The sequence below is a fragment of the Cervus canadensis genome, chromosome 28 (assembly GCF_019320065.1).
Source record: "Cervus canadensis isolate Bull #8, Minnesota chromosome 28, ASM1932006v1, whole genome shotgun sequence".
Lineage (NCBI taxonomy): Eukaryota > Metazoa > Chordata > Mammalia > Artiodactyla > Cervidae > Cervus > Cervus canadensis.
The window spans coordinates 20,710,307-20,736,555 of record NC_057413.1 but is presented as its reverse complement, the minus strand read 5'-3'; the positions used below and the strand labels follow the sequence as shown (position 1 = coordinate 20,736,555).

Genomic DNA, 26,249 nt, shown 5'->3' with positions numbered 1-26,249 from the left:
CCTCCCAGAGGCCCCAGTGGGGAGATGATAGAACGTTTTACTTTATGTCTAAGCAGATTCAACAGAGACAGTATTAAAGTGAAGGATATGTTCAAGCAGAATAAGTGACACCACCACCAAGAACTAAAAATAAAATATAAGACAATGCTTTTATTGTACATAGGATTTAAACTTCCTTGAAATGACAGAAATCATCTCACAAACTCAAGGTAGCCACATGTTAGTTCTTGTCCCTGAACCAGCACCAGGCAGGGTGGCTTCTGGAGTCATGAACACTCAGCTTCTTCACACCACGTGCAGCCACAGCTTCTGCCAATACAATCTGCTCCCCTACAAGGTCTCTACCCAAATCCACCCATCTTTACAAAGTCCTGATTCTCTCCCTTCTGCCCAGTCCCTCAGATGACACTTCTTATCCAGCCTTGGAGCAGTCCCAGTGCTTTGGGCTACAAGTCACGGGTCCCCCTCTGTAACTCCATCTGGGCAATTCACTCCCTGCCTCTGTCTGAGATTCCCTCCCCAGTACAAAGTTTATGATGGTGCTATCTCTGCCCCCACAGCTGAGCTATTTGGGACTGATTCCTGTTCACCATCTTATTCCTTTCGTCTCATTTCTCAATGTCAGATGGTGATCAACAGATCAGGAAGAGGATTTTCCTGATTTTCCAGGGGATGAGTGTGGACCTCGGGTTGTGGCTTATGTCCACAACTTCCCTGACCCCTTCCCACCAAGGCCCTGCATTTTCATCTCAGCCAGAAGAAGGCATTGAGTGGTGTCAGGGGTGGGTGTCACACGCAATCAGCTCATGAGGACAATGCAAATGACCCAGTGTCCCATGGGTCACAGATCATCCATCCACTTTGCTGCTGCCCCTTCTCCCTAAGATGCTTTTCCCCCGTTTTTCCTCATTCACTATAATCATCTTTTGGTTTTATTTCTTTATTTTTGTCCACACCCTGAGGCACGTGGGATCTTAGTCTGCTGACCAGGGATCGAACCCACACCCCCTGCATTGGAAGCATGGAGTCTTAACCACTGGGCTGCCAGGGAAGTCCCACTATACCCATCTTTTAGACTTCCCCTTTCTAGAAAGCCATCCCCAACTCACCTCCTGCCTCCTAATGGGTTATACCCCTCCTCTGGGCTATCCTAGTGCCCAGATCAGATTTGTATCACAACACTGTGCTCTCCTTTCCTCCTTATGTCTCTGTCTCTTCTCATGACCTCCTTCAGATACAGGACAAGTTTTGTGGGGATTTTATTGTTTATTTGTTTCTTTTCCTTTTCATGTCACCAGTGGCTACCATACTGCTTGGCTCATAATTAGCACACAACAAATATTTCCTAAGGATATGAGTAGATGAACTCTAATATTTTAGGGGAGAAAACAAGATGAAGAGAGGTGAGATGCCTAGTTTAAGATCATATAATAAGTTGATTACCAGGCTGGGTCTAGAATCCAAGCCTTCCTCGCTCAAATCCAGTATTCCTGCCTCTTACACAGTACTTTTGTGCCTGGTGGGGATGGTGGTGAGGAGGGCTGGCAGTGGTCTGAGTCCCATCCACCCAGCATTGAGGAAAGGGCTTGATCAGCAGACTGAAGGTCATCCCACCTTGTCCCTCTCCAAAGTCCCAACTCTATCACATCATCTAAAGCAGTCATTTCAAATCTCAGGTGACCCTTCCAGGGTCAAGTCCTTAGGTCCTCTCTTTGAGCCCTGTGCTTAGGACAGGGTATCTGCACCCTCTTGGGAACTCAGGGAGAACTTGGACCCTCGGCCCCAGAGCCCAAAGAAGGGAAAGACCTTCTGGGTGAAGGAGGCAGTGAAGGTGTAAATGGGTTCCTGGGTGATGGCGTTGGCAAAGGTCACCCAGCCCACCTCGTAGTCGATGGACACCCGCACCTGCTGGGGCTGCTCCTCCAAGGTCAGGCGGGTGGGGAAAGAGCTCAGGGCTGAGACGAAGCCCCATGCCAGCCTCACCGCCCACACCCCCTCCTCTGGCCGCATCCGCAGCTCCCCCTTCCGGCGGATGTCCCTACTGACCACGCCCAGGGTGCAGCTGCCCCCGTGAGCCAAGTCCACACTGACCACCCACGTGTGTCTGCCCCCTGTGAAGCCACCGTGGGCCAGGACACAGGTGGCCCGGTCAAAACGCTGGGGGTTGTCCGGTGACTTCTGCCACTTGTAGGAGAAACGAGCCTGCTGGTAGTCCTCGGACAGCAGGAGCTTGGGGTGAGAAGTCCGGGGGTCTAGAGAGATGTGCGCTGTGGGGAAAATAAAAGGGATGCAGATGTCAGCAGACGCGCTATCACCTTCAAGAAAGGTCTAACCACTCCCCTTGGCATTCACGTTAGCATTACTCCCAACAACGTGTAGAGTGCCTACAAAAGGCAGCGTGGGTATCTCCTGGGAACTTGTTAGTGACACTCTCAAGCTCCACCCCAGACCACCTGAGATGGAATCTGCATTTTAGCACAATCCATAAATGATTCCTGAACCTGTTAACGCCTGTTTCAGAGGATGTGTTCAGTTCAGTTGCTCAGTCGTGTCCGACTCTTTTCTGCGACCCCATGGAGTGCAGCATGCCAGGCTTCCCTGTCCATCACCAACTTCCACAGCCAACTCAAAACTCATGTCCATCGCATCAGTGATGCCATCCAACCATCTCATCCTCTGTCGTCCCCTTCTCCTCCTGCCCTCAGTCTTTCCCAGCATCAGGGTGGTGCTGATGCTGACTTTTCCAGTGACTCAGTTCTTTGCATCAGATGGCCAAAGTAGTGGAGTTTCAGCTTCAACATCAGTCCTTCCAATGAATATTCAGGACTGATTTCCTTTAGGATCTCCTTGCAGCCCAAGGGACTCTCAAGACTCTTCTCCAACACCACAGTTCAAAAGCATCAATTCTTCGGCGCTCAGCTTTCTTTATAGTCCAACTCTCACATCCATACATGACTACTGGAAAAACCACAGCTTTGACTAGACAGACCTTTGTTGGTAAACTAATGTCTCTGCTTTTTAATATGCTGTCTATGTTGGTCACAGCATTAGTTAGTTGGTTAGCATGTTAGTTTGGACATGTGGGCTCTCATCTGGTTCTCTGCAGTCCCCCGAAAAGCACTTCTGCTGCCTGCAAACTGGCTGACGCCCAGAGCTGTGCGTGCCTGCTCTCATCTCCTCCTCTGCTGACGCATCACATCCTACCCGTCCTGTATCTCAGAGGGCGGGGACATTCCCCCTCCCCCCCAGTCCAAACTTCATGATCACTCCCTGGGTGCATATGACTCACACACCCAGGCTTCTTCGCTCCTGTCCGGCTGCCTGACTCACCTGCGGGGTATTCATTCTGCCTTAGTAATTCTACAGCCAGGCCGTCTGAGGACCACTTTTTGACATCAAAACTTCTGCAGACCTTTGCATTGTGTTACTTTTAGTATCCATAAGTTGAGACAAATACATGAATTCTGTTATGTCCATGAATTAGAGTTGCTTCCAAGAACCCCATGACTTCCCAGTGTCTTTGGCTGATAGAGTAGGAACAATGGCCTTGAGAGGGGTCCAGTCTTTATTCCTTTCCTGCCCACAGGTTGCACTCCTATCATCCATGAAACAACACCTGAGAGAGAGTGGGGGGGGTCCTGAAAATTCTAAGAATGCGATTCTAAATCCAGATCAAAGTTCCCCTCACCCAGGAAGCCCTTCCCGATAGACCTTGGCCCAGGCTGATTTAATCTTTCTATCTCGTCAAGTGCAGATCAGAACCTGAACTTCCTGTCAGGTATGTGGTATGAGTGTGTGAGTCTTCCTTCTTCATTGTTCTCCTGAAATCCTTATAAAGGCAGCGACATGTATTACTGCCACGTGTGACATTATGTGTGCATGTATATTTATTAATACATATATGGTATACATGTATTTGACTATTACATTGCCCAGTGTGAAACTCAGCAAAATTATCCATCCTTTTCAACTTTAGATTCCTCACTCCCTCCCATCCCGACAGAGGCAACTTACCTGGCTCATAATCCAACTCAAAGCTGAGTTTTTCTGTAAAGAGGAAGTAAAACAAGATGCAATTTCATTAGTCTTATAAAACTGCAGAATGTTCACTGATGAGACTGAGGCCCCAGGAAGGGAAGGGCCAAAGAGAAGAGTGGCAGGTGGAACCCTCTAGACCAGTGGTTCTGAACTTGAATTTGCATCAGAGCCCCCGGAGCACTTGTTTTCGATTCAAGTGGCCCAGGGTGGGGCAGAGATTTGCATTTCTGGCAAGTTCCCAGGGCATGCTGATGTAGGCTGGGACTTCGTTTTGAGCCTCACTGTCTAGCTCTGAGCAGGCAGAGACCATGTTTACCTTCAGTGCCTCACACAGAGCCCAGGACATAGTAAATCCTCAAGAAACATCTAGTTAATGAACAGATAAGTGGGTTAATTTGTCTCTCCTTCTGCTTGGAAATAATTTAGGGGAGAGTCAAAGGTCAGCCTTTGATGAGAGTAAAATTTCCTTCTCTGCTAGGCCACTTACTTGCAGGAAGTGGACTTAGGGGAAAACTCTTCTAAGGTGACATTTCTTCATGGGCAGGTCATTTAGAACTAGGTGGCATCATTCATGATGTCATGTGGATCGAGGGGGAGGTGTTGGCAGCAATCCACATTTCTGACTCTCATTTCAAACCCTCCACGCCCTCACCTATCACCACTGTCCGGGAAAAGAGGGTCATGGTCCCCACATGGGCAGTTCAACTCTGAGAACCAAGCTAATGGGGGAAAGCCAGGGAAAGGAGGAAGGAAAGTCAGCTACCACAGAGCACAGAAAAATACTCTCAGTGGTTATTAATTAACAATTATAAAAAAAGCTCATCATATATTACAAATGCCCCTGTGGCTTTTTAAAATTTTTGACAGTGACCAACTTTGTTAATCATTATCTTACATGTCACTTCATGACAAGTGATTAGATCGGTTTCATTCTTTTTCAAAATAGTTAAATTTTTCTGGAAAGCTTCAGCTTTATTATCTCACTTCATTGTCACATTATTCTGAAAGCAGATTTTATAAAGATCGGCAAATAAGGAAAACAAGGCACTGGAAAGGCTTGAGCCTTGTCAAAGGTCACACAAGCATAGGGAAGCAGGGCATGGAAGCCATTCATAAGCCCAGGCTTCATGGCCACCTGTGCTCCGTGGGGTCCTCTTACCCAGAAACAGTTTCATCTCCCTCCGCAGCGGGAAGGCTTGCTGGGGGAAGTCCCGAATCCTCTGGCCCAGCTCCGGAGATATAGCCACTGGTTTCCGGCACCTTCTGGTTTCACATCTAGGGGCACAGAAATGGTGGGGTCTGGGATTTATCCTCCTTAGCGGTGCCCCCAGACTCAGTTGATCATCTTCTTCTAACTGAGCTCAGAGGTGCCAGTCCCCATGGGCAGACATCATTCCTCTAGGATGGACCCCCTTCCTCTCCTCACTGCCCACTCTCGGGTAATGCCATGCTGGGTGTGTATCTATGGTTATACATGGAAATGCAGTTGAAGATGTGAAAGTTTACATGTGAGTTTTATCTGTAATGTGAGAACGTATGTTTGTTTGGCAATAACCAGGCATGTGCTGCCTGTCTGTTTATGTATGTGGGGAAAGAAGAGACAAACTTACCTGATTAGAGTACTTCTGATATCCTAGGAGAAAGAGAGAAAGCAGAGATTTGGTTTCCACTTCTCCTTCCCACAAGAAAAGACAAAAATACCGTATTCTCAGTCTTAGATAGAAAAAGGACACCAGATCCATGGGGTCACAGCATTTTAGGGTTTATGAGGCTTCAGGGATCTTGGAGCCCAACTCCTTTATTTTATAAGATGCAGACAGTGAAGTGACCTAGCCCTCAGAGGCAAAGACAAGTTCCATCCCAAGGTCACCTGCTTCTCAGTCCCAAGTGTGTCCCGCTAAATCATGCTGTCTTTGTGATGCCATATTGGGATCCCAGTATGTCTCTTCCAGCAAGGCAAAGTGAAATAGACTAGAAAGAACTTCCTGACTGGAGGGTGCTGACACAGAGAATGGTTTGCCTTGCAAATAGCACCTGACATTTGTTGGCATAGTGCATGATGCTTTTCAAAATGCTGCTTTCACTTGCATTTTACTGTGGGATCCTCACAAATAAAGTATTTGTGAGATAAAGTATCTTCCCTATCTGAAAGGATGGTAGGATGAAGAGATCACAATCTGGGAGCAAAGTGACCAGGAGCTCTGGGGGAAGCAAGGACTCTTAGAATTCAGAACTTCTGGTCCTATGACCCATCTTTCACTTGGGGTACAAAGATCTGTGAGTGAAGAGATGGCTCATATGGTAAAGATGCCACAAAGCCTAGGTGAGCACAGGTGGGTGGGGGTGGGCTCAGGTCTCACCGTCAGGAGCTCCCTCGCCGGCCTCTCCTTCTTCTCCTCCAGTTCCTCAATGAGGGTGTTGAACCGGCCAATCTCCCCAGTGACCAGGACATCAAACTCATCCCGATGCTTCAGGATGTCCTCATCTAGCTTCTCCAGCTGGGCTAGGAGGATGCTCTGCTGCTCTTCCAGAAACTGGCTCAGATGTGCAAACTCAGAAATCACCTTTTGTTTCTTGGTGGCCACCTGAGTCTGAGAGGACAGGAGAAGAAAGAGGCCAGGAAGTTATTCCTCCTCTTCTTCCCCTTCCTTTTCCTTCTTTTTCCTTAATTCACTCCGGTCTCCCTCCTGGCCCAGATCCACATGTTCCAAGGTTTGGTGGTACAGTCAGAGCCCCCTGGTCTCCAGGTCCCCAGACAGACTTGAAACCATGGCATGGTTTCCTTTCCACTTGCCCTGCCATTTCTGGGAGGAGATACAGGGCGGGGGTGAGGACACCCTACCTCCTGCCGTTTACCAAATGCACACAACATGCGTGTCACTAAAGGACAGTCATTACAGCAATTCAGTGAGATAATGACGATTTTTAATCTTCACTTCACAGAAAAATAAACTGAGCATAGAGAGCTGTTTGAGGTCATAGAGCTAGTTTGTTTCAGGATTCAAACTCAGAAGGACTTCAAAGCCCCTATATGCGATGTTGTCTTGGTTTCAAATAGGCACTGGAGCCGAAGGAAGGCAAGAGGGCCAGGAAAGGAATGATACCTACCAGGAGGACTTGTATCCTTCGATTTTCCCTTGACTGAATTTCTTGAATCTCCTCTCTCTCTTTTCTTAGACACTCAAGACACTTCTGTATTTGTTCCTGGAAAGAAGGGGCATAAAATGTCTAAGATGGAGGTGGGGGAGGGATAAATTAGAAGTTGGGGATTAGCAGATACAAGCTACCATGTGTGAAACAGATAAACAACAAAGACCTACCGTACAGCACAGGGAACTAAATTCAATACCTTGTAATAAATTATAATGGAAAAGAGTTTGAAAAAATATGAATCACTTTGCTGTACACTAGAAACTAATACAAAGCTGTAAATCAATGATACTTCAATTAACTTTTAAAAAATATTTAAGATGGAAATAATGATTTAAGAAGTGTCATCTCTGTCTCCTGGAATAGAGTGACCCAAAGGAAGGAGTTGGGTCTCAGCTGACAAAGCCTGGGCTCTTATTGTCCTTAACAGCTGACTCTCTTTGGGTCTTTTTCCTCTTGTTTGGCCCTCCAAGAATTTTGATCAGGGCTTTCCCCCTTTAACCTGTGCCATTATAGGCTACGATTCCATGTTCCCACCTGAGCCTTCCTGTTATCAGGCTGTGTAAGCGTGTGTGCTCAGTCGCTTCAGGCTCGTCTGACTCATTGCAAATTTATGGACTGTAGCCCTCCAGGGTCTTCAGTACATGGGATTCTCCAGGCAAGAATACTGGAGTAGGTTGCCATGCCCTCCTCCAGGGGATCTTGCCAACTCTGGGATCAAACCCTCATCTCCTGTGTCTCCTGCATTCAGGCAGATTGTTTACTGCTGAGCCACCGGGGAAGCCCTGTCATCAGGCTAAACACACTCTAATTTCTTTTGCCTTTAATAAATGGTAACTAGGGTCTGTCCTGAATTTGATATGCCCTTCTTTGAAATTATCCTAACTTTCTCACATATCCCAAGAGGAACACCTCCAAACAACCTCTGTTATGAATGGAATCAACTTTCTGAGTATGATCTGGAGGGAACAAGAAACAAGGATAATGCAAAAATAATCAATGACTTGTTTTAAAAACTTCTTGTTCTTGGGGACTTTCCTGGTGGTCCAGCGGTTAAGACTTTGTGCTTCCACTGCAGGGGGCACAGGTTCGATCCCTGGTTGGTGAACTATTAATAAGATCCCACAGGCCACACATGTGACCAAAACACCCTCCCAAAACAAACAAACAAAAAATTTCTTGCTCTAGAGAAGAGTTAGGAACAGTTCAGTTCAGTTCATATAAATGGCCATAAAAGTACACTGCAAAACATATTTAGAACTCTTACCAATACATGCTAATTAACTAGCTGACACATATACATAGACATCTACTTGTAATAAAACAAGATGCATAAACAACTAAAACCAGCATACACTCATTTAATGACAGAGAAAATTACACACTATATGTATCTACCCAAGCTGCATATATGTAAACACTAATTTACTCACAAACAGGAGCACTCGGTTACACATACACACTCAAATTGTCAGATCCCCCCAAAGATACTGCATCCACTGGGAAACATGCAGACATTAATACTAATACACACTAGGCAATCACTTCCTCAAGTGCAAACCCAGACATCCTCAGACACACCTGACTGATCCAGGGCCCAGACACACAAGCTCGTGTTTTGGTGACTCATTCATTCAGCATGTATTTGTTGAGCTACTATTATGTGTTGGCCATAAGGAAACAATATAGGACATGCTTAAAACATAAACACGTGATCTTGCATACATGGGCCTATTGCCTGGCTGATGATAAAATAGAGAGTGGCCCAAATTATCCATCCCTCCGCTCTGCTTCTTTCAGTCTAGTCCCATGGAGACCCACCCCCGGAAACCTCTCAGTTTCCCCTTCGTACCCGGTAGGGCCCCGCAGCATCCTCCAGGAAGCGCACGGTGTGGGCGCGGTGCTCCCAGGCCTCCCGGCACACCACGCACAGCTGCATCTCATCGTCCTCGCAGAAGAAGTAGACCTTCTCCCCGTGCTCGGGGCAGACGTCCTCCTCGTCTGAGTCCATCTGGGTCACCAGCTTGAGACGCTCGATGTTCTCCACCACGTTGGCCAGCTGCCAGTTGGGCCGGAAGTTCCCTGGACGGAAAGGCTCCTTGCAGAGTGGGCAGGTCGGGGGCTCCTCGGGGTCCGGGCTGGTGATCTCCAGGTAGCGGGTGAGGCAGACTCGGCAGAAGTTGTGGCCACAGTCGATGGTGACCGGTTCTCTGAGGGTCCCTTGGCAGACGGGGCAGTTGACCTCATCTGCCAGGCTGGTCACGGAAGCAGCCGTGGCCATGGTGCTGCTGCTGCTTGTGACCTCTTCAAGGTCACCCTCTCTGCTCGGCTTGGGCGGCAGGGCTGGGAGAACAATGAGGACACACAGCGCACACTCACACACCCACGTGCACACACGGCCAGACACAGGGGCATCCTACATACCCAGTGACAGCCTCATGGTCACACACATACACACCCGCACTTGCACACAAAAGCAAGGAACCCTCTTGCATGTCTGGCAGCCAGGGTTCTGCTTCCCCGCTCCCAAAGGAACAGACACACACCTCCAATGGCAGAGACAGAGAAATAGCAGAGGAGGGGGAGAAGAAGGCGTGACAGCCTCCCAGAGATGACCTCAGTTACTGTCTGAGCTGGTGCCGGTGATCAGCAGGTTGCTGCTTCGTCCCATCCATCCAGAGACGCTCGCGGTAGAAGGAAAGTATCTTAACCACCCACGGGTGGAAGAGACTGTTCTTCTTTGGGGAGCAAGAGGGAGACTGGTCACAGAGCAGTGATGCCACCCAGCCTCCCTGCAGTAGGACCAGCTGTCTCCAGGGAGATTGAGGGTATCAGCCAACCCAGGGGAGTGTGGGGACCCAGATAAGGGTGTTGTGCCCCGGGCGGGGGCGGTGGATCAGGGCACAAGCAACTTCACCAGTGATGCTCCAACCGGCCTGCCGTCGGCTGCCCAAAGGGTTGGAATGTACTCTGTGTGGGGGAGGAGAAAGAAAAATAACACCAGCCAGCGTTTATTTACGATAACCATATTCCTCATGCTGACATAAGCAGTTTAAACATGCCATCTTATTTATTCCTCCAGTCTGCTCCGTAACGTCAGGGCTATTAGGATATTAGCTGGGCTCAGCCAGGTTACTTAGCTTGCTCAAGGCACACAGGTAGGGAGGTGAGAGGCCATAATTTGCACTCAGATTTGTGAGTCTCAGAGCCATGCTGCCCACCAGAAATATCATGTGAGCCACACATGCAATTTTAAGTTCCAATAGCCATATTTTTTTATAAGTGAAACTAATTGTTGTTGTTCCGTCACTCTGTTGTGTCCGACTCTTTGTGACCCCATAGACTGCAGCACGCCAGGCCTCCCTATCCATCACCGTCTGTTATAGTTTGCCCAAGTTCATGTTCATTGCATCAGTGATGCTGTCCAGCCATCTCATCCTCTGACACCTTCTTCTCCTTCTGCCCTCGATCTTTCCCAGCACTAGGGACTTTTCCAATGAGTTGCCTGTTCGCATCAGATGACCAAAACACTGGAGCTTCAGCTTCAGTGTCAGTTCTTCCAGTGAATATTCAGGGTTGATCTCCCTTAAGATTGACTGGTTTGATCTTGCTGTCCAAGGGACTTAAAGGAGTCTTCAGCCCCACAGTTCAAAGGCATCAATTCTGCCTTCTTTACAGTCCAGCTGTCACAACAGTCCGTGACCACTGGAAAGACCATAGCTTTGACTATACGGACTTTTGTCGGCAGTGTAATGCCTCTGCTTTTCAATACACTCTCAAGGTTTGTCATCACTTTCCTGCCAAGAAGCAATCATCTTCTGATTTCAAGGCTGTAGTCACCATCCACAGTGATTTTGGAACCCAAGAAGAGGAAATCCGTCACTTCTTCCACCTTTGCCCTTGCCATTTGCCATGCAGTAATAGTGCCGGATGCCATGATCTTAGTTTTTTTAATATTTAGTCTTAAGCTGGCTCTTCCACTCTTCTCCTTCACCCTCATCAAGAGACTCTTTAGTTCCCCTTTGCTTTCTGCCATTAGAGTGTTGTCAGCCACATATCTGAGGTTGTTGATATTTCTCCTGCCAATCTTGATTCCAGCTTGTAACTCATCCAGCCCAGCGGTTTTCATGATGTGCTCAACATACAGATTAAACAAGCAGGGTGACAGGAAACTAATATTTAGCCCCAAATAGTACCAACGTGTGTAATCCATAGAGAAAATTAGTCATGAGACATTTTATATTCTTTTTATTTGGTGCTAAAGTCTTTGAAGGGGCTTCATTGGTGGCTCAGTGGTAAAGAATCCACCTGCCAATGCAGGAGACATGGGTTCCATCCTTGGGTCATGAAGATCCCCTGGAGAAGGGCATGGTAACCCACTCTAGTGTTCTTGCCTGGAGAATTCCATGGACAGAGGAGCCGGGCAGGCTATACAGTCCATGGGGCTGCAAAGAGTCAGACATGACTGAGCAAGTAAACAACAAAGTCTGAAATCAGGGCGTATTTTACACATATGGCACATTTCAGTTGGGACCAGCCACATTCAATGCCCAACAGCCTTGGGCATTTGGAGGCTCTTGTGCTGGACAGCGCAGCTCCAGGGACTGCGCTCTTGGGGGCAGAGGGTGTAGGTGGGGGGAAGGGAAGTCGATACACGAAGTAGCTGGAGTGGAAAGGGAGTGAGACAGGGTGGAGGGCTGATCTCCAGTGGGATGATGGAATGCGTTTTCCTTGGTTTTATGCACAGATGCATGTGAGCGGATGAAGACCCAAGACTGTCTGATCCTCTTGTCCTGACTGGGAGTTCAGGAAGGGCACACGGCTAGAAGCCGGGAGACTTGAGTTGACTGCAGCCTTCCAGCTTTCTAGCTCTGTGACTCAGGAAAAGTCACTTTACCTTTCACTTTACATTTCCTGTAATCATCACCTGCCCTCAAGGGCTGTTATCAGATTGGATGTAATAATATGAAAATACTAAGCCTTAGATAATTGTGGTTGAACCTGTTCATCTTTCTTTTTTATTAATTGAGTTTTCTAAATTGTATCAACACAGATCACTTGTATTATGCTTTCTTGCCTTCTCCTTGCTGCAGTTAAAAGCTAAAATGGAAGTACAGTGTTACCTCCGGTGGGGATGCTGATGCTGGGGGGTGTTGGGGGCATGAGTTTAGGAAAGACCAGCCAAAGTCAAGGAGGTGAGACAGGGAAGAGGGGCAGAGGAGGGGACCTGGTGAGCGATCATCACACCTGCAGCATTGAGCAGAGCCCCCGGAACAATGTCCCGGAAGTGAGCACTCCCACTCCGGCTGGACTTTGCCGTTGTGTGCACACCTCAGAGCCAGAAGTTTATGGCTCCCACCTGCTCAGCTGGACAGGAAGCAAGGTCTCCTCCCCAACTCTCCCCACCCCACAGTGGTCAAGGGAAGGATTCCAGGAAACCCCATCTCCCTGTGACCTCATGGGGTGCGCTATGTTCCCCACCCCAGGGGCGGGAAGGACTAGGACGAGGGGAGAAGGCGCTGCCAGGGCCGCTGTCGGGGAATGCTGGGTAACTCGAGGTGCCCTGGAGTTTGAACCCACTCAGCTGATAAGTGGTGGCCGGGACTCTGGGAAGCACAGGAGGTGGAGCCCGGTGGCTTCTCTGTCCGGACACCCCTGCTTCCCCTCTCTCAGCCTCCCATTCCTTTCCTCTGTGACTCATGTAAAGTGATTCAATTTCAGGGAAAGAGGTTCATGTGGACTGAGGCAGAGGCCTGAGAGGACGGGCTGGGGAAGACACCGTGATGCCCTCGACCCCCTCCCACAAAGGGGCTGCCTGTTCCAAGTGCAAAGGGCCCCTGGAGGATGCAGTGACCACCGCCTGCGGACACACCTTCTGCCGGCTGTGCCTTCCTCCGCCCTCCCAGATGGGGGCCCAGCCCTCCGGCAGGGTCCTGCTCTGTGCCCTCTGCGAGGAGAAGGAGCCGAGCGAGACCCTCCTGGTCCCCATGCCCCTGGGCCCTCTCGGGGAGACTTACTGCGAGGAGCACGGCGAGAAGATCTACTTCTTCTGCGAGAACGACGCTGAGTTCCTCTGCGTGTTCTGCCGGGAGGGTCCCTCCCACCAGGCCCACGTCGTGGGCTTCCTGGACGAGGCCATCCAGCCTTACCGGGTAAGAGGCGTGGGGTCAGCTCGGGCCATCTGGGGCAGGACAGTGTCCTGAGGTGGTGAAGGGGACGGAGCCGAGAGCTCCAGGAAGAGTCATGGCTGGATATGGCCATGGTCCCTATCAGGAGACCAACCAAGGCTGCTGGGGCCTGGGGCAGCCCCAGGCTTGGTGGGATGTGGTTCCTTCCACTTGGATGTGTGGCTGTTCATAGTCTTGGAGAACTTCAGCTCCAGCCCTGAGGGGACCCCACAGTGATGGAGCACAGAGCATTGTAGCCACGGCTTCACTGGGAAGGAAAGAGAGAAGCTGTCCTCCTGCAGGTCATGGGCAGGGTGGCCTTGGTCTCCCCGGATCCAGATTGGGTATGGGATCTAGCGGCCCTGGCGGCTGGGGCTCAGAGGGAAGGCAGGACGGGGAAGGCATCCTACAAGCGCTGCTCTTCTTTTCAAGAATCGGGGTGTGGCAGTACAGTAGTCCCTCTGGTCCTGGGACACTATCCACTCCTATCTGTTCCTCAGGTCCCTCTTGTCACCCAGTCACCAGGCCTGGAAGTGGCCTCCCTGGAGCCATTTCTCATCTTTGCTGTGGCATTATCCCCACAACCACCACGGAATCCAGGCTGTCCCCGTCTGTCACAGAGGCTCCATCAAGGGCCCTGTCTGCACTCTCACCTTTCCGGTCACCATCCAGTCTGCTGCGAGGCAGAGCCTCCCAAATCACAAAGCCCATCATGTCCCTCCCCTGCTCACAACCGTCCTGTAGATCCTGTTTCTGTGTCTGAAGAAAGCCCGTGCCGTTAGCATTCAAGGCCACTTGCATTCAGGATCCTGCCTTTATCTGCCAGCCGCCTTCTCCAGGCACAATGTGTCCAGACAGACTGACCATTCTGTACCTGCTGTTTGTGTGAATTAACACTCTTTCCTGCTTCTAATACTTTTCAGTAGTTTCTTCTTCTTGGAAAGCTTTCCACTCCCCCTACTCTTTTTTTCCCCCCTTAGTGTTTTGGTTTTTTTTTTCTATTGCAGTGTAGCCAACTAACAATGTTGTGATAGTTTCAGTTGAACAGTGAAGGGACTCAGCCATACACATACATGTATCCAGTCTTCCCCAAACTCCCCTCCCATCCAGGCCGCCACATAACATTGAGCAGGGTTCCGTGTGCTATACAGCAGGTCCTTGCTGGTTATCCATTTTAAATATAGCAGTGTGTACCTGTCGATCCCAAACTCCCTAACTATCCCCTCACCCCACCCTTCCCCCTGCCAGCAACTGTAAGTACACTCTCTAAGTCTGCTTCACTCTTTTTTTTTAAAGCAATTTTACCAAATTTTAAGTGTACAGTTCAGAGGCATTAAATACTTTCCTCCCCTTCTCTTACCTAACTGAAAACTTGTCTTTCATGGCCCATTGTAACTGGTAGCTGCTTTCTACAACCTCCCCTTGTCCCTGCAGGCAGAACTGTCCCCTCTGCTGTGCACCCATCTCACGTGTACACACCTCAATTATTGCATTTGTCTGTATTTCATTCACTTGCGACAGACTCCATCTCTACATGGTGGTCTTTTTTTTTTTTTTTTCAATTTTTGAGCTGAGCAGCACGGCTTGTGGGATCTTAGTTGCCCAACCGGGGATCAAACTCAGGAACCGGGCAGTGAGAGCCAAGTCCCAGCCACTAGACCAGCAGGAAAGTCCTGATGGTGGTCTTATACAGGCAACAACTGGGTCTTTTTTTACCATTGACTTCTTCAGTCAAATTGTGAACTAAGCCACCTCTTTCTGCCCATTCTTCTCTCTGCAGGACCGTCTCAGGAGTCGGCTAGAAGCTCTGAGCACAGAGAGAGATGAGATTGACGACATGAAGAGCCGGGAAGACCAGAAGCTCCAAGTGCTCCTGGTAAAGGCCATGTCCCCATAGGCTGTCTTCTCCTTTGGGGATTTTCTTTTCTCATTTTTTGTTCATTCTCAACTCTGTTAATTTTCATCTCAGTTTTCACAGAGATTTCTATTTGGTTGTTTTCCAAATACAGTTTTCCAGTTCTTTTTTTTTTTTCTCCTCCATATTAAGTTTTTTCCTATTTTTCCCATGTCTTTAAACCTTATTGTTAGTATCTGAAGGTTACGTGATGTTTAATTTCTTTTAACACTTCATCCTGGTAACTTATTTCTTTTTTTTTTTTTTTTGGTAACTTATTTTCTTGTGAGCTTTCCTGTGGTTCTCACATTTTGGGGTCCCACATCTGGGGTGGCTCCAGTCAGCACCTTTATTTGTTTATTCCAAGGGGGCAGGGTGGGGGACGATCCACACGGGAATGAGGGCCATTCAGTATCAGTCAGTATCTGGATGGAGCCCTGGCCTCTCAGTTTGATCGCTCTTCTGGATCCTGCTCTTAATAACTTCTGGTCCTGAGAAGTTCCCCAAGTTTCGCATCAGCTCCATCAGGCATTTTAAAGATCTTGTAACCAACCTTTGAGAATTTTTTGTTGTCTGCATTAAACAGCTTTTGGGAATAAGTATAATTTTGTTCTAAATCATCAAATATCCACCTAGCATCCACGAATAAAATATCTCACAGAGACATTTGTGGCAGAACAGCATCTCATAAGAAATCCTGATTTTCTTCATTTAGAACACCCCACCCCATATAGCATATAATAACATTATTTGTAGAGCGTAATTATTTTCTCTATATTTATTTTTGGCTGCCCTGGGTCTTCATTGCTGTGTGCGGGTTTTCCCTAGTTGCAGTGATCGGGGGCTGCTCTCTAGTTTCAGTGTATGAACTCCTCTTTGCAGTGGCTTCTCTTGTTGTGGAGCATGGGCTTAGTTGCACTGTGGCATGTAGGATCCTCCCCAACCAGGGACTGAACCCATGTCCCGTGCATTGGCAGGCAGACTTCCAACCACTGGACCACCAGGGAAGCCCTGTAATTATTTTCTTAATACTTGAAAGTGTTTTTATGGTTTGCACAAATTTCTGATGTGATAATCCTCCACGTTAATGAATAAAGCATGTACATGGCCTGAATTACTGTTTTTCTTTTCTGTATTTAAAGGGTGCATTTTCTCCTTCCACCCCAGCTTTTATTAAGGTATACTTGAGAAATAAAAATGCATATGCTTAAGGTATGCAACATGATGTTTTGACCAATGTATACACTGCTTCCTGTAACATTAAGGTAGTTTTGGTAGAAGTAGGTGATTTATCTCTAGTCTCAATGCTTCCTCCTTAGCACTCCTTTGACTCTGCAAAAGTATTATCGGTTTGGATTTGCTATTTAATCCAGTAGCTATTTAAAATGATCCTGAATTCGATTTTCTTGCAGCTATTTAGTACTTATTGCATGCATGCATGCTAAGTCACTTCACTTGTGTCTGACTCTGTGTGACCCCATGGAGCCCACCAGGCTCCCCTGTCCACAGGATTCTCCAGGCAAGAATACTGGAGTGGGTTGCCATTTCCTTCTCCTATAGAACTTATTAGCTATATATTAACTGATATTTTTATTATCACTCCCAGTGCTGAGAAAATATGACCTATAGGATTTCTGCTGTAGGATTTCATTAAGCTAATGATACATTTTTAGGCCTAAAACCTTGCAATATTAAAATACTATTCTCTAGTACTTGAAAATTATGTCCATATTCTGATAAGTGCTCAGAAATGCTTCTCATAAGTCTACCTGACTAGTCAAACTTTAGAATAAAGTTATTTAACACTTTGTGTTTATTTGTTTTTAAAACTTACTTTATTTAAACAAAAAAAGTTTACCCATTTCTCCCACTTGGAAATCCCCATTTAGGGGTTTTCTTAGCAGACTCTGGGGCAGCTTGTTGTCTGGTGTCCACTGTCTGGCTAGGAAGAATGGGCAGACTGTTCTTATTCACCTCTCTGACTTGCCTCTGCCTCTGCCTCTGCAGAAGGGCATTTAGGGGTCAAGGTTGAGGAATCCCTGAATATCAGAGCTGGAAGTGGTTCTGACATCTTCTAATCCAAGATCCACCTTGCCAGCCATTATGTTTCAGAGCAGAAAATTGATGTCCAGAAAAGTGATGCTCCCAAGGCCACATGGCAAAGTCCAAGTTCATGATGAAATGACTAAAACCTGGTTCTCTTAACCCTTAATCCATTGCTCTTCCCATTACAGTCTGTCTACCTGAAAGCATTGCCTTCATATAGGAAGCTTGGGGCCAGAAAATATATACCAGTGTCTGTATGCTAGGACTGATCACAAGGCTGACCCCGAGGACAGTGGGCTGATGGTGTGGTGATATCTAGCTCCCTCCCATCTCTTTTCTTGTGCTACAAAGTTCTCCAGGAGGAAATCCGCACTGTGGGAATCTCTGACCAAGGAGAGAGAGCTTGGGGATGGGAAGATCTCCAGCATCCCTGAACTCCCATCAAAACATGCCCTGTAGTTAGCGACCTCGGTGGTTAAGACCAACGCCACACCGTTCTTCTGTCATACAGTGCGTGCATGTTCAGTCATGGACATGACCCCATGAACTGTAGCCCATCAGGCTCCTCTGTTCATGGGATTTTCACAGCAAGAATACTGGAGTGGGTTGCCATTCCCTTCTCCAAGGGATCTTCCCAACCCAAGGATCGAACCTGTGTCTCCTGTGTCTCCTGCGTTGCAGGTGGATTCTTTAGCACTTGAGCCATCGGGGAAGCCCTCTCTTCTCATAAGCTGTGCTCTAATCACAGCCTCCTCTAGCTTCAGTTGCTCTCTAAGATATCATCTCCACCTGACTCTAGAGATGGTATGGGAGGGTTAGGGTGATATTGCAGTTGTGGAAGGATGTTTGAAAATCCTGTCTCTGAGAGCATGATGTGCATTATTATTAGAGTCTCTAGGTGAGATGAGAGCATGATTCTCATCCTTGGAAACTTTATCCTGACACCTACCTACTTGTATTAATACCATAATATTATTTGGGAGGATGAATCTTGGAACTACTTATTCTCTGTCCCTTTTAATCAACAGTAAGTATACAGATGAGGCTCCGGGAACCCAGCACTATGAGTTTCTCCCTAACCATGCCTGTGTTTCTACCCCTTGCAGGCTCAGATTGAAAGCAAGAAGCAGCAGGTGGAAGAGGCTTTTGAGAAGCTGCAGCAGGAGCTGGGGGAACAGCAGCGCCTCCTGCTGGCCAGGCTGACGGAGCTGGAGCAGCAGATATGGAAGGAGAGGGAGGAGTATCTCTCCAAACTCTCTGAGGAAGTGGCCCGGCTGGGAGCCCAGGTCAAGGAGCTGGAGGAGAAGTGTCAGCAGCCAGCAAGTGAGCTTCTGCAAGTGAGAGACACCCCACCAGCTCGTGGGATAGGAGAGGGAGCCCACAGGAAGGGGGGCTGGAAGATGCTGGAGACAGACAGGAAAGGGAAGCGGAGATGATGTGTGATGAGAGGCACTAATGGTTATTGGAAGCCCAGGGAGGTTACAGAGATGAAGTCCCAGAGGGCTGGATGACTTTCCCATGTCACACATGGTGGTCATGCCAAAGGCTTTGGAGTCTGATGGTCTTGGGCTTCAGTGTCAGCTCTGCCAGCTGCGTGACACTGGTAAATCTCATAACCTCTCTAAACATGGGGAGATAATAGTACCCCCCTCATGAGGTTGTTGCAAAGGCCATTAAAATTTTTTTTCAGGCAAAATGCTTACCATAGTCCCTGGCTCACTCAAAGGACTCAGAAAAACAGTGCCTGTTGTAATTATCACTGTATTATCCTGTTTCATATCTTCTGGCTGGTAACTCAAGGCCTGGTCCCTGCTCTCCACCATCTCCTAATGGTTGGAGGCAGAACACACTCCTAGGGTGAGGCTGAGACAGAGGAACCAGCTAATGAAGTGACAACACAGTCCCACGTGAGTAAGGAAGTATGATGTAAATGAACAGTCTATGAGCAGGTGATTAAACAGATCAGCTCTCTGGAGGGGAGAGTTTTGAGCTGACATGAAAAGGAAGAAAGGATGTACAGAAGCCCTGATGGGAAGGATGTATGGAAACTAAGTGCATTTTTTTTCTTTTGTAGGATGTCAGAGTCAACCAGAGCAGGTAGGGCCCACTTTCCCTGCTCTGTGCTTGACAGTGGGACTGAAGATGCAGGGTCCTACACCTTGCCCCTACAGGTGGTTACACGGAGAAGCAAAAGTGCTTTGATAGACACACTCTGTCATCCTCTCACACATAAACAGCCCCAATTTACTCAGGTCTGTATGCTAAGGTTCCTTTTTAAACTAGTACTGGGGACACATTTTTCCCCCCTTAGAAGCGAAGTTATTAATAATAATCATGGGGAATTCCCCAGCATAGAACTCCATGCTCTCACTGTCTAGGGCCCGGGTTCAATGGCTGATAGGGAAACTAAAATCCCACAAGCCGTGTGGCATGGCCAAAATAATAATAATTTTAAAACTTAAATAATAATTTTGTTGAACTAATCCAGGAACATCTTATTTAATTCCTGAAATTATTAGTGTTTGAATCAGTATTTAACACCATGTAAAATGTCAAGGAGAAATATTTAGTACAGAATATGAAAAGCACAAAACTTGGGAAGACCAGTCTATTCTTTCAATCATTTTTCCCACTCAACTTGAGACACAGTGACTAGGGAAGAGTTCTCATATATCATTGCCCATGTGTGTGTAGGGGGGCTGAACTCAGGTGCCCATGAATCAGGAAGTTCTCTAAACATACTTCCAAAGAATGTCGGAGATTTAGATCTAGAAGAGTTTTTCTGAGGTCTTCAGGTCTGATGAAGACGCTAAGACCTAGAGGAGAAGTGCTTGTCAGTCACACAGAGACTGACAAGAAAAGGCTGAGCTGGAACCAGCATTGAGGGCTTTCTCACTGAAGTATAGGATTTCTTTCACCTCCTTTTTTCCTCCCTCCTCAACCCCTTTCTCTTTGTACCAAATATCATGCAAACTAGATTGGTTAAGGCTGTTTTTCAAATGGCACTGTACCGCCCTCTAGAGGCTAATAGGGGCAGTGATCTTTTCTCTTTTGGTCCCTAGGGGTACATTCTCTTAAAGCACCTGTATCTAATTCTTGAGGAGTGGTTACCATTAGTTCCTCTTAGGTCTAGCTGAAACACTTCTTGCTTTAGTAGCTACACATTTCCAGCAAAGATAAGAGATGTCACTCAATCTAATTATTCACCACAGATGCCAAGATTCTTGAGTCTGATTTTAGCCTCATTGGGTCTGGATGACCCAAACATTATTTTTGGAATTAGAACCTAACTGGTTACCAACTTGTCTGCAGGTGTGAGATGAAGACTTTTGTGAGTCCAGAGGCCATTTCTCCTGACCTTGTCAAAAAGATCCGCGATCTCCACAGGAAAATACTCACCCTCCCAGAGATGATGAGGGCTTTCTCTGGTAAGCGAGAGGGGACAGCAACTTCCCTCATTCCCATCAGTCTCCCATCTGCCTACCAAGAAGCTCCATCTTCACCTTCCCAACCTGGCTCAAGACGTCTCCCATCCCTTAAGGCTTCCCTTAGTGATCCTACTCTGCCCAGAGAGACCATTCCTTTGAGCATCCCCTCTCCCCAAGGATGGGCACGGCAGAGTCAGGAAGGTGAGGACGTCATCTCTTTCACAGCAGAAGACACCTTTCTTCTGTCCCTGTCCTCACATTGTTCCCAGGACACACTGCCCTTATTTATTTGAAATAAGAACTAATAAATCCTATAAGTCTAATAATAATAAGGCCTATAAGAAATAATAAGTCACAGATCTTTCTGTTCTTGCTTTCCTCAGAAAATCTGGTGCATCATTTGGAAACAGAATCAGGTAAACACTTGGGGGCTTTGGGAGCCATTCTTTCATTTATCCCTTCGTACATTCATCTGTTCACTCCAAGACAGAAGGACAGAGCAATTAAACATATGAACTCTAGAGCCTGGATGTTTGGGTTCTCTGTTCTAGCTTTTGCTAGTTCTGAGACACTGGCAAGTCATTAAGCCTCTTTGTCCCACAGTTGTATCTGTAAAATAGAAAATATAATAGTACCCATCCCATAAGTAGTTGAAGGTAAATGAATTTGTGTATGAAAAATCTTAGTATAATACCTGGCACATAGTAAGTGCTCAATTAATGTTAGATGACACATACATATTATTTATTTAAAATACTTATCAAATGCTTGGTCTTTTTGCCGAAACTTGTACTAGGCTCTTTATTAACCTGGACAAATATTGTAACAATTCTTTAAATAGCATTTACTTTTAAGCTTCCCTGGTGATTCAGATGGCAGAGAATTCGCCTGCAATGCAGGAGACCGGGGTTCGATCCCTGGGATGGGAAGATCCCCTGGAGAAAGGAATGGGAATCCACTTCAGTATTCTTGCCTGGAGAATTCCATGGACAGAGGAGCCTGGTGGGCTGCAATCCATGGGGTCATGAAGAGTCAGACACAACTTTTAAATTGGTGTTTAATTTAGAAACTATTTCCAAAAGCATCACCTTATTCTGCTTCTCAAATTTAACTTGCAGAAAACTCAACTGGGGGGTCTTAGTAAAATGCAGATTCTGATGCAGTAGGTCTGGCTTGGGGCCCAAGATTCTGGATTTCTAACAAGCTCCCAGGCAAGTGGATGGTCCTGATTCATGGACCCCACTTTGAGAAGCAAAGCCTTGCAGCGCTCCTTGCTGGTCAGGTATAGATGTCATCCTCTGCCTCCTGGAACAAAACTGAGGTTCTGAGACGCGGGACAATGACAGGCTGCACAAGGCGGATGCTCTTTGTGCCTCACACTCACAGCCGCCCGTTCTGATGTGCACGCCTTCCTCCTAATAGGGGTCGTCACTCTGGACCCTCAGACGGCCAGCGGGAGCCTGGTCCTCTCCGAGGACAGGAAGTCTGTGAGGTACACCCGGCAGAAGCAGAACCTGCCCGACAGCCCCCTGCGCTTCGAGGGTCTCCCGATGGTGCTGGGGTCCCCCGGCTTCTCCTCGGGGCGCCATCGTTGGCAGGTGGAGGTGCAGCTGGGGGACGGCGGCGGATGCACGGTGGGGGTGGTCGGGGAGGAGGTGAGGAGGAAGGGGGAGCAAGGCCTGAGCGCCGAGGAGGGCGTCTGGGCGGTGGTCCTCTCCCACCAGCAGTGCTGGGCCAGCACCTCCCCGGAGACCGACCTGCCGCTGAGCGACATCCCGCGCTGCATGGGCGTCGCTCTGGACTACGAGGCGGGGCGCGTGGCCCTGCTGGACGCCGACACCCAGGCGCCCATCTTCACCTTCACCGCCTCCTTCTCTGGCAAAGTCTTTCCCTTCTTCGCTGTCTGGAAAAAGGGTTCCTGCCTAACCTTAAAAGGCTGAAGCGGGCCGTCCGATGGGCAGTGCGGCGCCCGGGGATCCAGCGCCGACCCCTGGATGATTTGTTAGGACACGGGATCTCCGAGTCCCTATAATTTTGTCATTTTTTTCATTTTATTTATCGTATGTCTTTCAACTCCCAGAAGTCCCTGGTCACCCCGCTGACGCTCCTGCCTTCTGTGCATCCCGGAGAGGAGAACCAGAGATAGGCAGGTTGCGACCAGGACAATCAAGTTGAGTAGTCAGTGGGTTTTGTTGGGGGGAAAAAAACTAAAATAAAATTTTTTTAAGTTTCAAAATAACCGTCATGGGAAAAGCCAGAACTGTGTGGAACTTGCATTAATGTATCCGGTTGACTGTTTTTATTTGGACGTACACATGGAGATGATTCTACCTCTCCGATCCTAGAGTCTCTTCATCCAGCCCCAAGTGGACCCAGGTCCCCTTTCTTTCTGGTCCTTTCTCTTGTAGGGTATGTCCTAATAAAGTGTGCAACCCAACCAGACTCCTGCGTCTGGTGTGTCTAATCGGTGCTGATGGGGTGGACAGAAAGGCCAGTGGAATCTCTGTGACCAGTACATATCCTGTCCCTTTTACTCAGGACTTGCCTGAGGGCAGGCTAGCCAGACTCCACTGTTCAATAAGGGGAGGCTTGTGTTCAGTTCCAACTCACCTCTTAAACATTTATTATTGTTACTGTTGTTATTGGACACGGAATCTGACTACACATTCAAGTAAGTTCACAAAGTATGAATCTCTGTAAGAATGACGATGATTCACACACCACCACCATCACCACCTCCACTCTACTTTCTGATTCTAGCTCTCTTTCCTTTCAAGTTTAACACTTATTTTCCCATCCTCCCAGCCCAACCTTGGAAAAAAATCTACCTTCTTCCCCTATCAGGGTCTCTCTAGTAGAAATCTATGTACAAGATTACCTTTTGTATCCTATGAGCCCTGTTCCTGAATATGGGGTCAGATATTTTCAAGATACTCCAAGTGCTTGTACCCTATGTGAACTGCATTACAAAGCTGTAATATGAATCATTGCTATGTGAATAATTACCACCAATTTCAGTAGATTAATATAAGTCCTTGATACAAAAGAAGCAAATCCGAGGTTTTCTGTCATCACAGGCAGAACCACTCTGTGTATAACCCAGAAAAAAATCAAATTGTTTGATAGTTTAACCTAGTACTAGTAGTAGGGAAATATGAAAGCTGAGTTCTATTCATGGAGCCGAAGAATGAATCCTGCTAACTTGCAAACACTCACGCAGGCAAAGTTTATTTTAGAAGTTAGAGATACAAAGCCCTCAGTATAGACACTGAGAGGGGTAAAGAGCCCCCAAAAGGCAGAGATTACAGTAGTTTTGTATCTTTACTAGTATTGATCTGTACATTTTTGGTTGGCTCATGACTTTAATGTATGTCATTTTTGACCAATTGTTTAAATGTCTCAATGTCCAGTTTGTCAATTTATGGTTTTCTTGGATCCCTCAGTTTCTCAGTTTCTCCAGACATTGCGACGCCATCCCTTGACACTTTCTCAAGACCCCAGATCTTTAGTTAGGGGCCAGATGTCTGTTTAGGAGCTAATTGTAGCTAATTGTCTACCTGGAGTTTTTCTCTTTGATAAACTGCTGCTGCTGCTGCTAAGTCGCTTCAGTTGTGTCCGACTCTGTGCGACCCCATAGATGGCAGCCCACCAGGCTCTACCATCCCTTGATAAACTGGACAGCAGTTAATGATTGTCTTGTCCTGGGTCTGAATGTTTTATGACCCTTCAGACCAGGGAGGCATTCCTCTGAATGCCCGGAAATTGAGTGAGATGCTTACTTGAGAAGAGAAAAATTGAATTGAATAAAAATGAATTGAGGTCTCAAAATCTTACACTGTCTAGCAATTTCTGCCTCAGTCGTTATTACCTGATGTTTATTATAAAAGTAGTATCAATATATACTCCTGGTTTTTAAAAGATTCAAACAGTTCCAGAGAGTGAAAAGTCCCACTCTTCTCCTCACTTCCTCTTATCACATCTCATGGAACCCTGGTTAAACATTTTGTGATACTGCCAGTTTTGTAGACAAGTGTATTTAACTTTGTTAAAATGAATTTATGAGATTATGCCATAAATGCTCTTTGCAATCCCCCTCTCAAAGAAAAATGATATGCAACAAATGCCTCATTGCAACACTTGTCACATATTACCCAAATCAAGTTATTTTTCAAAAATACATATCTTCCTTTGAACCTTTTGACAAACCTATGAAATACAGAGAACTTACTTTGTTTTTCTCATTCCGTGGCTGAGAAAACTGGCACAAGTGAAAGGAACTGTCTGACAGGCTTCTCAGCTGGTCTTTGTAACCTGCAGGAAGTAGAATCCTCAGTTCCTGGTCCTCAGTGCCTCAGTCCAGTGGCCTGATAAAGAAGCTCAGAATTTCCAGACAGGTCGATGGGGCTTTGTTTCTTTTCCTCTGTCCTGAACTAGTGTTTTAGACAGACGAGACTTTCTTTGGTTGGGTATGAAATAGAAAAAACAATTGAACGACTTACACTGTATTTCCAGGCCTCTAGTACTTCTCATTTTAGGGTGGACCAGCAGACAGAGGGCTGGGGAAATGCACATGTGGAGGTTCTGGACCAAAATAAAATTGCCCTGAATGAAGAAAAGAGGATTCAGAAGCCTGAAGCAGAGGCTTAGGAGTACATAAGACCCAAGGATGAGGACTGGGAGCTGTCTGGAGGAAAGGCAGAGGGAAATAATACATTTGCTGACCCCACTGGAAATTTGGAGAATATCTGTGTTGCAGTGTTTGTGCTGTAAAGCCATCCTTTATCTCCTCTATGGGATCTTTGGCACAACCTCCATTGATCTCAGTATTTCTGTCAGCACTGCAGTTTTCTGGGAACATGAGAGTGTTGAGTTCTGTCCACTACTGACAGTGTACTCAGTCGCTGTGCCGTGTTCGACTCATTGCGAGTCCATGGACTGTAGCCCACCAGGCTTCTCTGTCCATGGAATTTTCCAGGCAAGATTATTGGAGCAGGTTGCCATTTCCTACTCCAGGGCATCTTCCTAACCCAGGGATCAAACCTGCATCTCGCATCTCCTGCATTGGCAGGTGGATTCTTTACCATTAGCGCCACCTAGGAAGCCAGTCCCCTACTGGGAAGGAGACAAAAAGATCCCACAACTTCCTTACCCAGTCCTCTGTTGCTGGATGTTTAGGTTGCCTCCATATTCCGGCTATTGTAAATAGTGCTGCAATGAACACTGGGGTGCATGTATCTTTTTGAATTGTGATTTTCTTTCCTGGGTATATGCCCAGGAGTGGGATTGCTGGATCATATGATAGTTGTTTTTAGTTCTTAAAGGAAACTCCATATTGTTCTCCATAATGGCTGTATCAATTTACATTCCCACCAACAGTGTACAAGCATTCCCTTTCTCCACCCCTTCTCCAGCATTCATTGTCTGTAGATTTTTTTTGATGACGGTCATTCTGAAGATGTGGTACATATATTCAATGCAATATTACTCAACCATAAAAAGGAACGAAATTGTGTAATTTTCAGAAAC

At 47.1% G+C, this 26,249-nt stretch overlaps 2 protein-coding genes across 2 annotated transcripts; one reads left to right on the top strand and one right to left on the bottom strand.

The window, feature by feature from the left end:
* Positions 1–1,277: 1,277 nt before the first annotated feature.
* TRIM10 (tripartite motif containing 10) lies at positions 1,278–9,947 on the bottom strand. The gene is made up of 7 exons (XM_043450129.1): positions 9,041–9,947; positions 7,147–7,242; positions 6,399–6,629; positions 5,649–5,671; positions 5,198–5,313; positions 4,015–4,047; positions 1,278–2,267 (listed from the first exon to the last, which is right to left on the bottom strand). The coding sequence occupies exons 1-7, from the start codon at positions 9,467–9,469 to the stop codon at positions 1,726–1,728; spliced, it is 1,470 nt and encodes a 489-aa protein (XP_043306064.1). The 5' UTR covers positions 9,470–9,947; the 3' UTR covers positions 1,278–1,725.
* A 2,752-nt stretch (positions 9,948–12,699) lies between these two features.
* On the top strand, positions 12,700–23,684 carry TRIM15 (tripartite motif containing 15). Its single transcript, XM_043450506.1, has 8 exons — positions 12,700–12,736; positions 12,910–13,340; positions 15,136–15,231; positions 18,402–18,632; positions 19,370–19,392; positions 20,608–20,723; positions 21,107–21,139; positions 22,146–23,684. Exons 2-8 carry the CDS (start codon positions 12,972–12,974, stop codon positions 22,661–22,663), a joined length of 1,386 nt encoding a protein of 461 aa, XP_043306441.1. The 5' UTR covers positions 12,700–12,736; positions 12,910–12,971; the 3' UTR covers positions 22,664–23,684.
* Positions 23,685–26,249: the final 2,565 nt, after the last annotated feature.

Bases quoted from the DNA above. Each gene is read 5' to 3' on its own strand.
- TRIM15 (XM_043450506.1), top strand. From the start codon at position 12,972: ATGCCCTCGACCCCCTCCCACAAAGGGGCTGCCTGTTCCAAGTGCAAA. The intron at 13,341-15,135 runs GTAAGAGGCGTG...TTCTCTCTGCAG, and splicing joins AGGCCATCCAGCCTTACCGG to GACCGTCTCAGGAGTCGGCT. The intron at 19,393-20,607 runs GTAGGGCCCACT...ACTTGTCTGCAG, and splicing joins GTCAGAGTCAACCAGAGCAG to GTGTGAGATGAAGACTTTTG.
- TRIM10 (XM_043450129.1), bottom strand. From the start codon at position 9,469: ATGGCCACGGCTGCTTCCGTGACCAGCCTGGCAGATGAGGTCAACTGC. The intron at 4,048-5,197 runs GTAAGAGGACCC...TCCTCTTTACAG, and splicing joins GGAGATGAAACTGTTTCTGG to AAAAACTCAGCTTTGAGTTG. The intron at 2,268-4,014 runs GTAAGTTGCCTC...TTTTCCCCACAG, and splicing joins TGAGTTGGATTATGAGCCAG to CGCACATCTCTCTAGACCCC.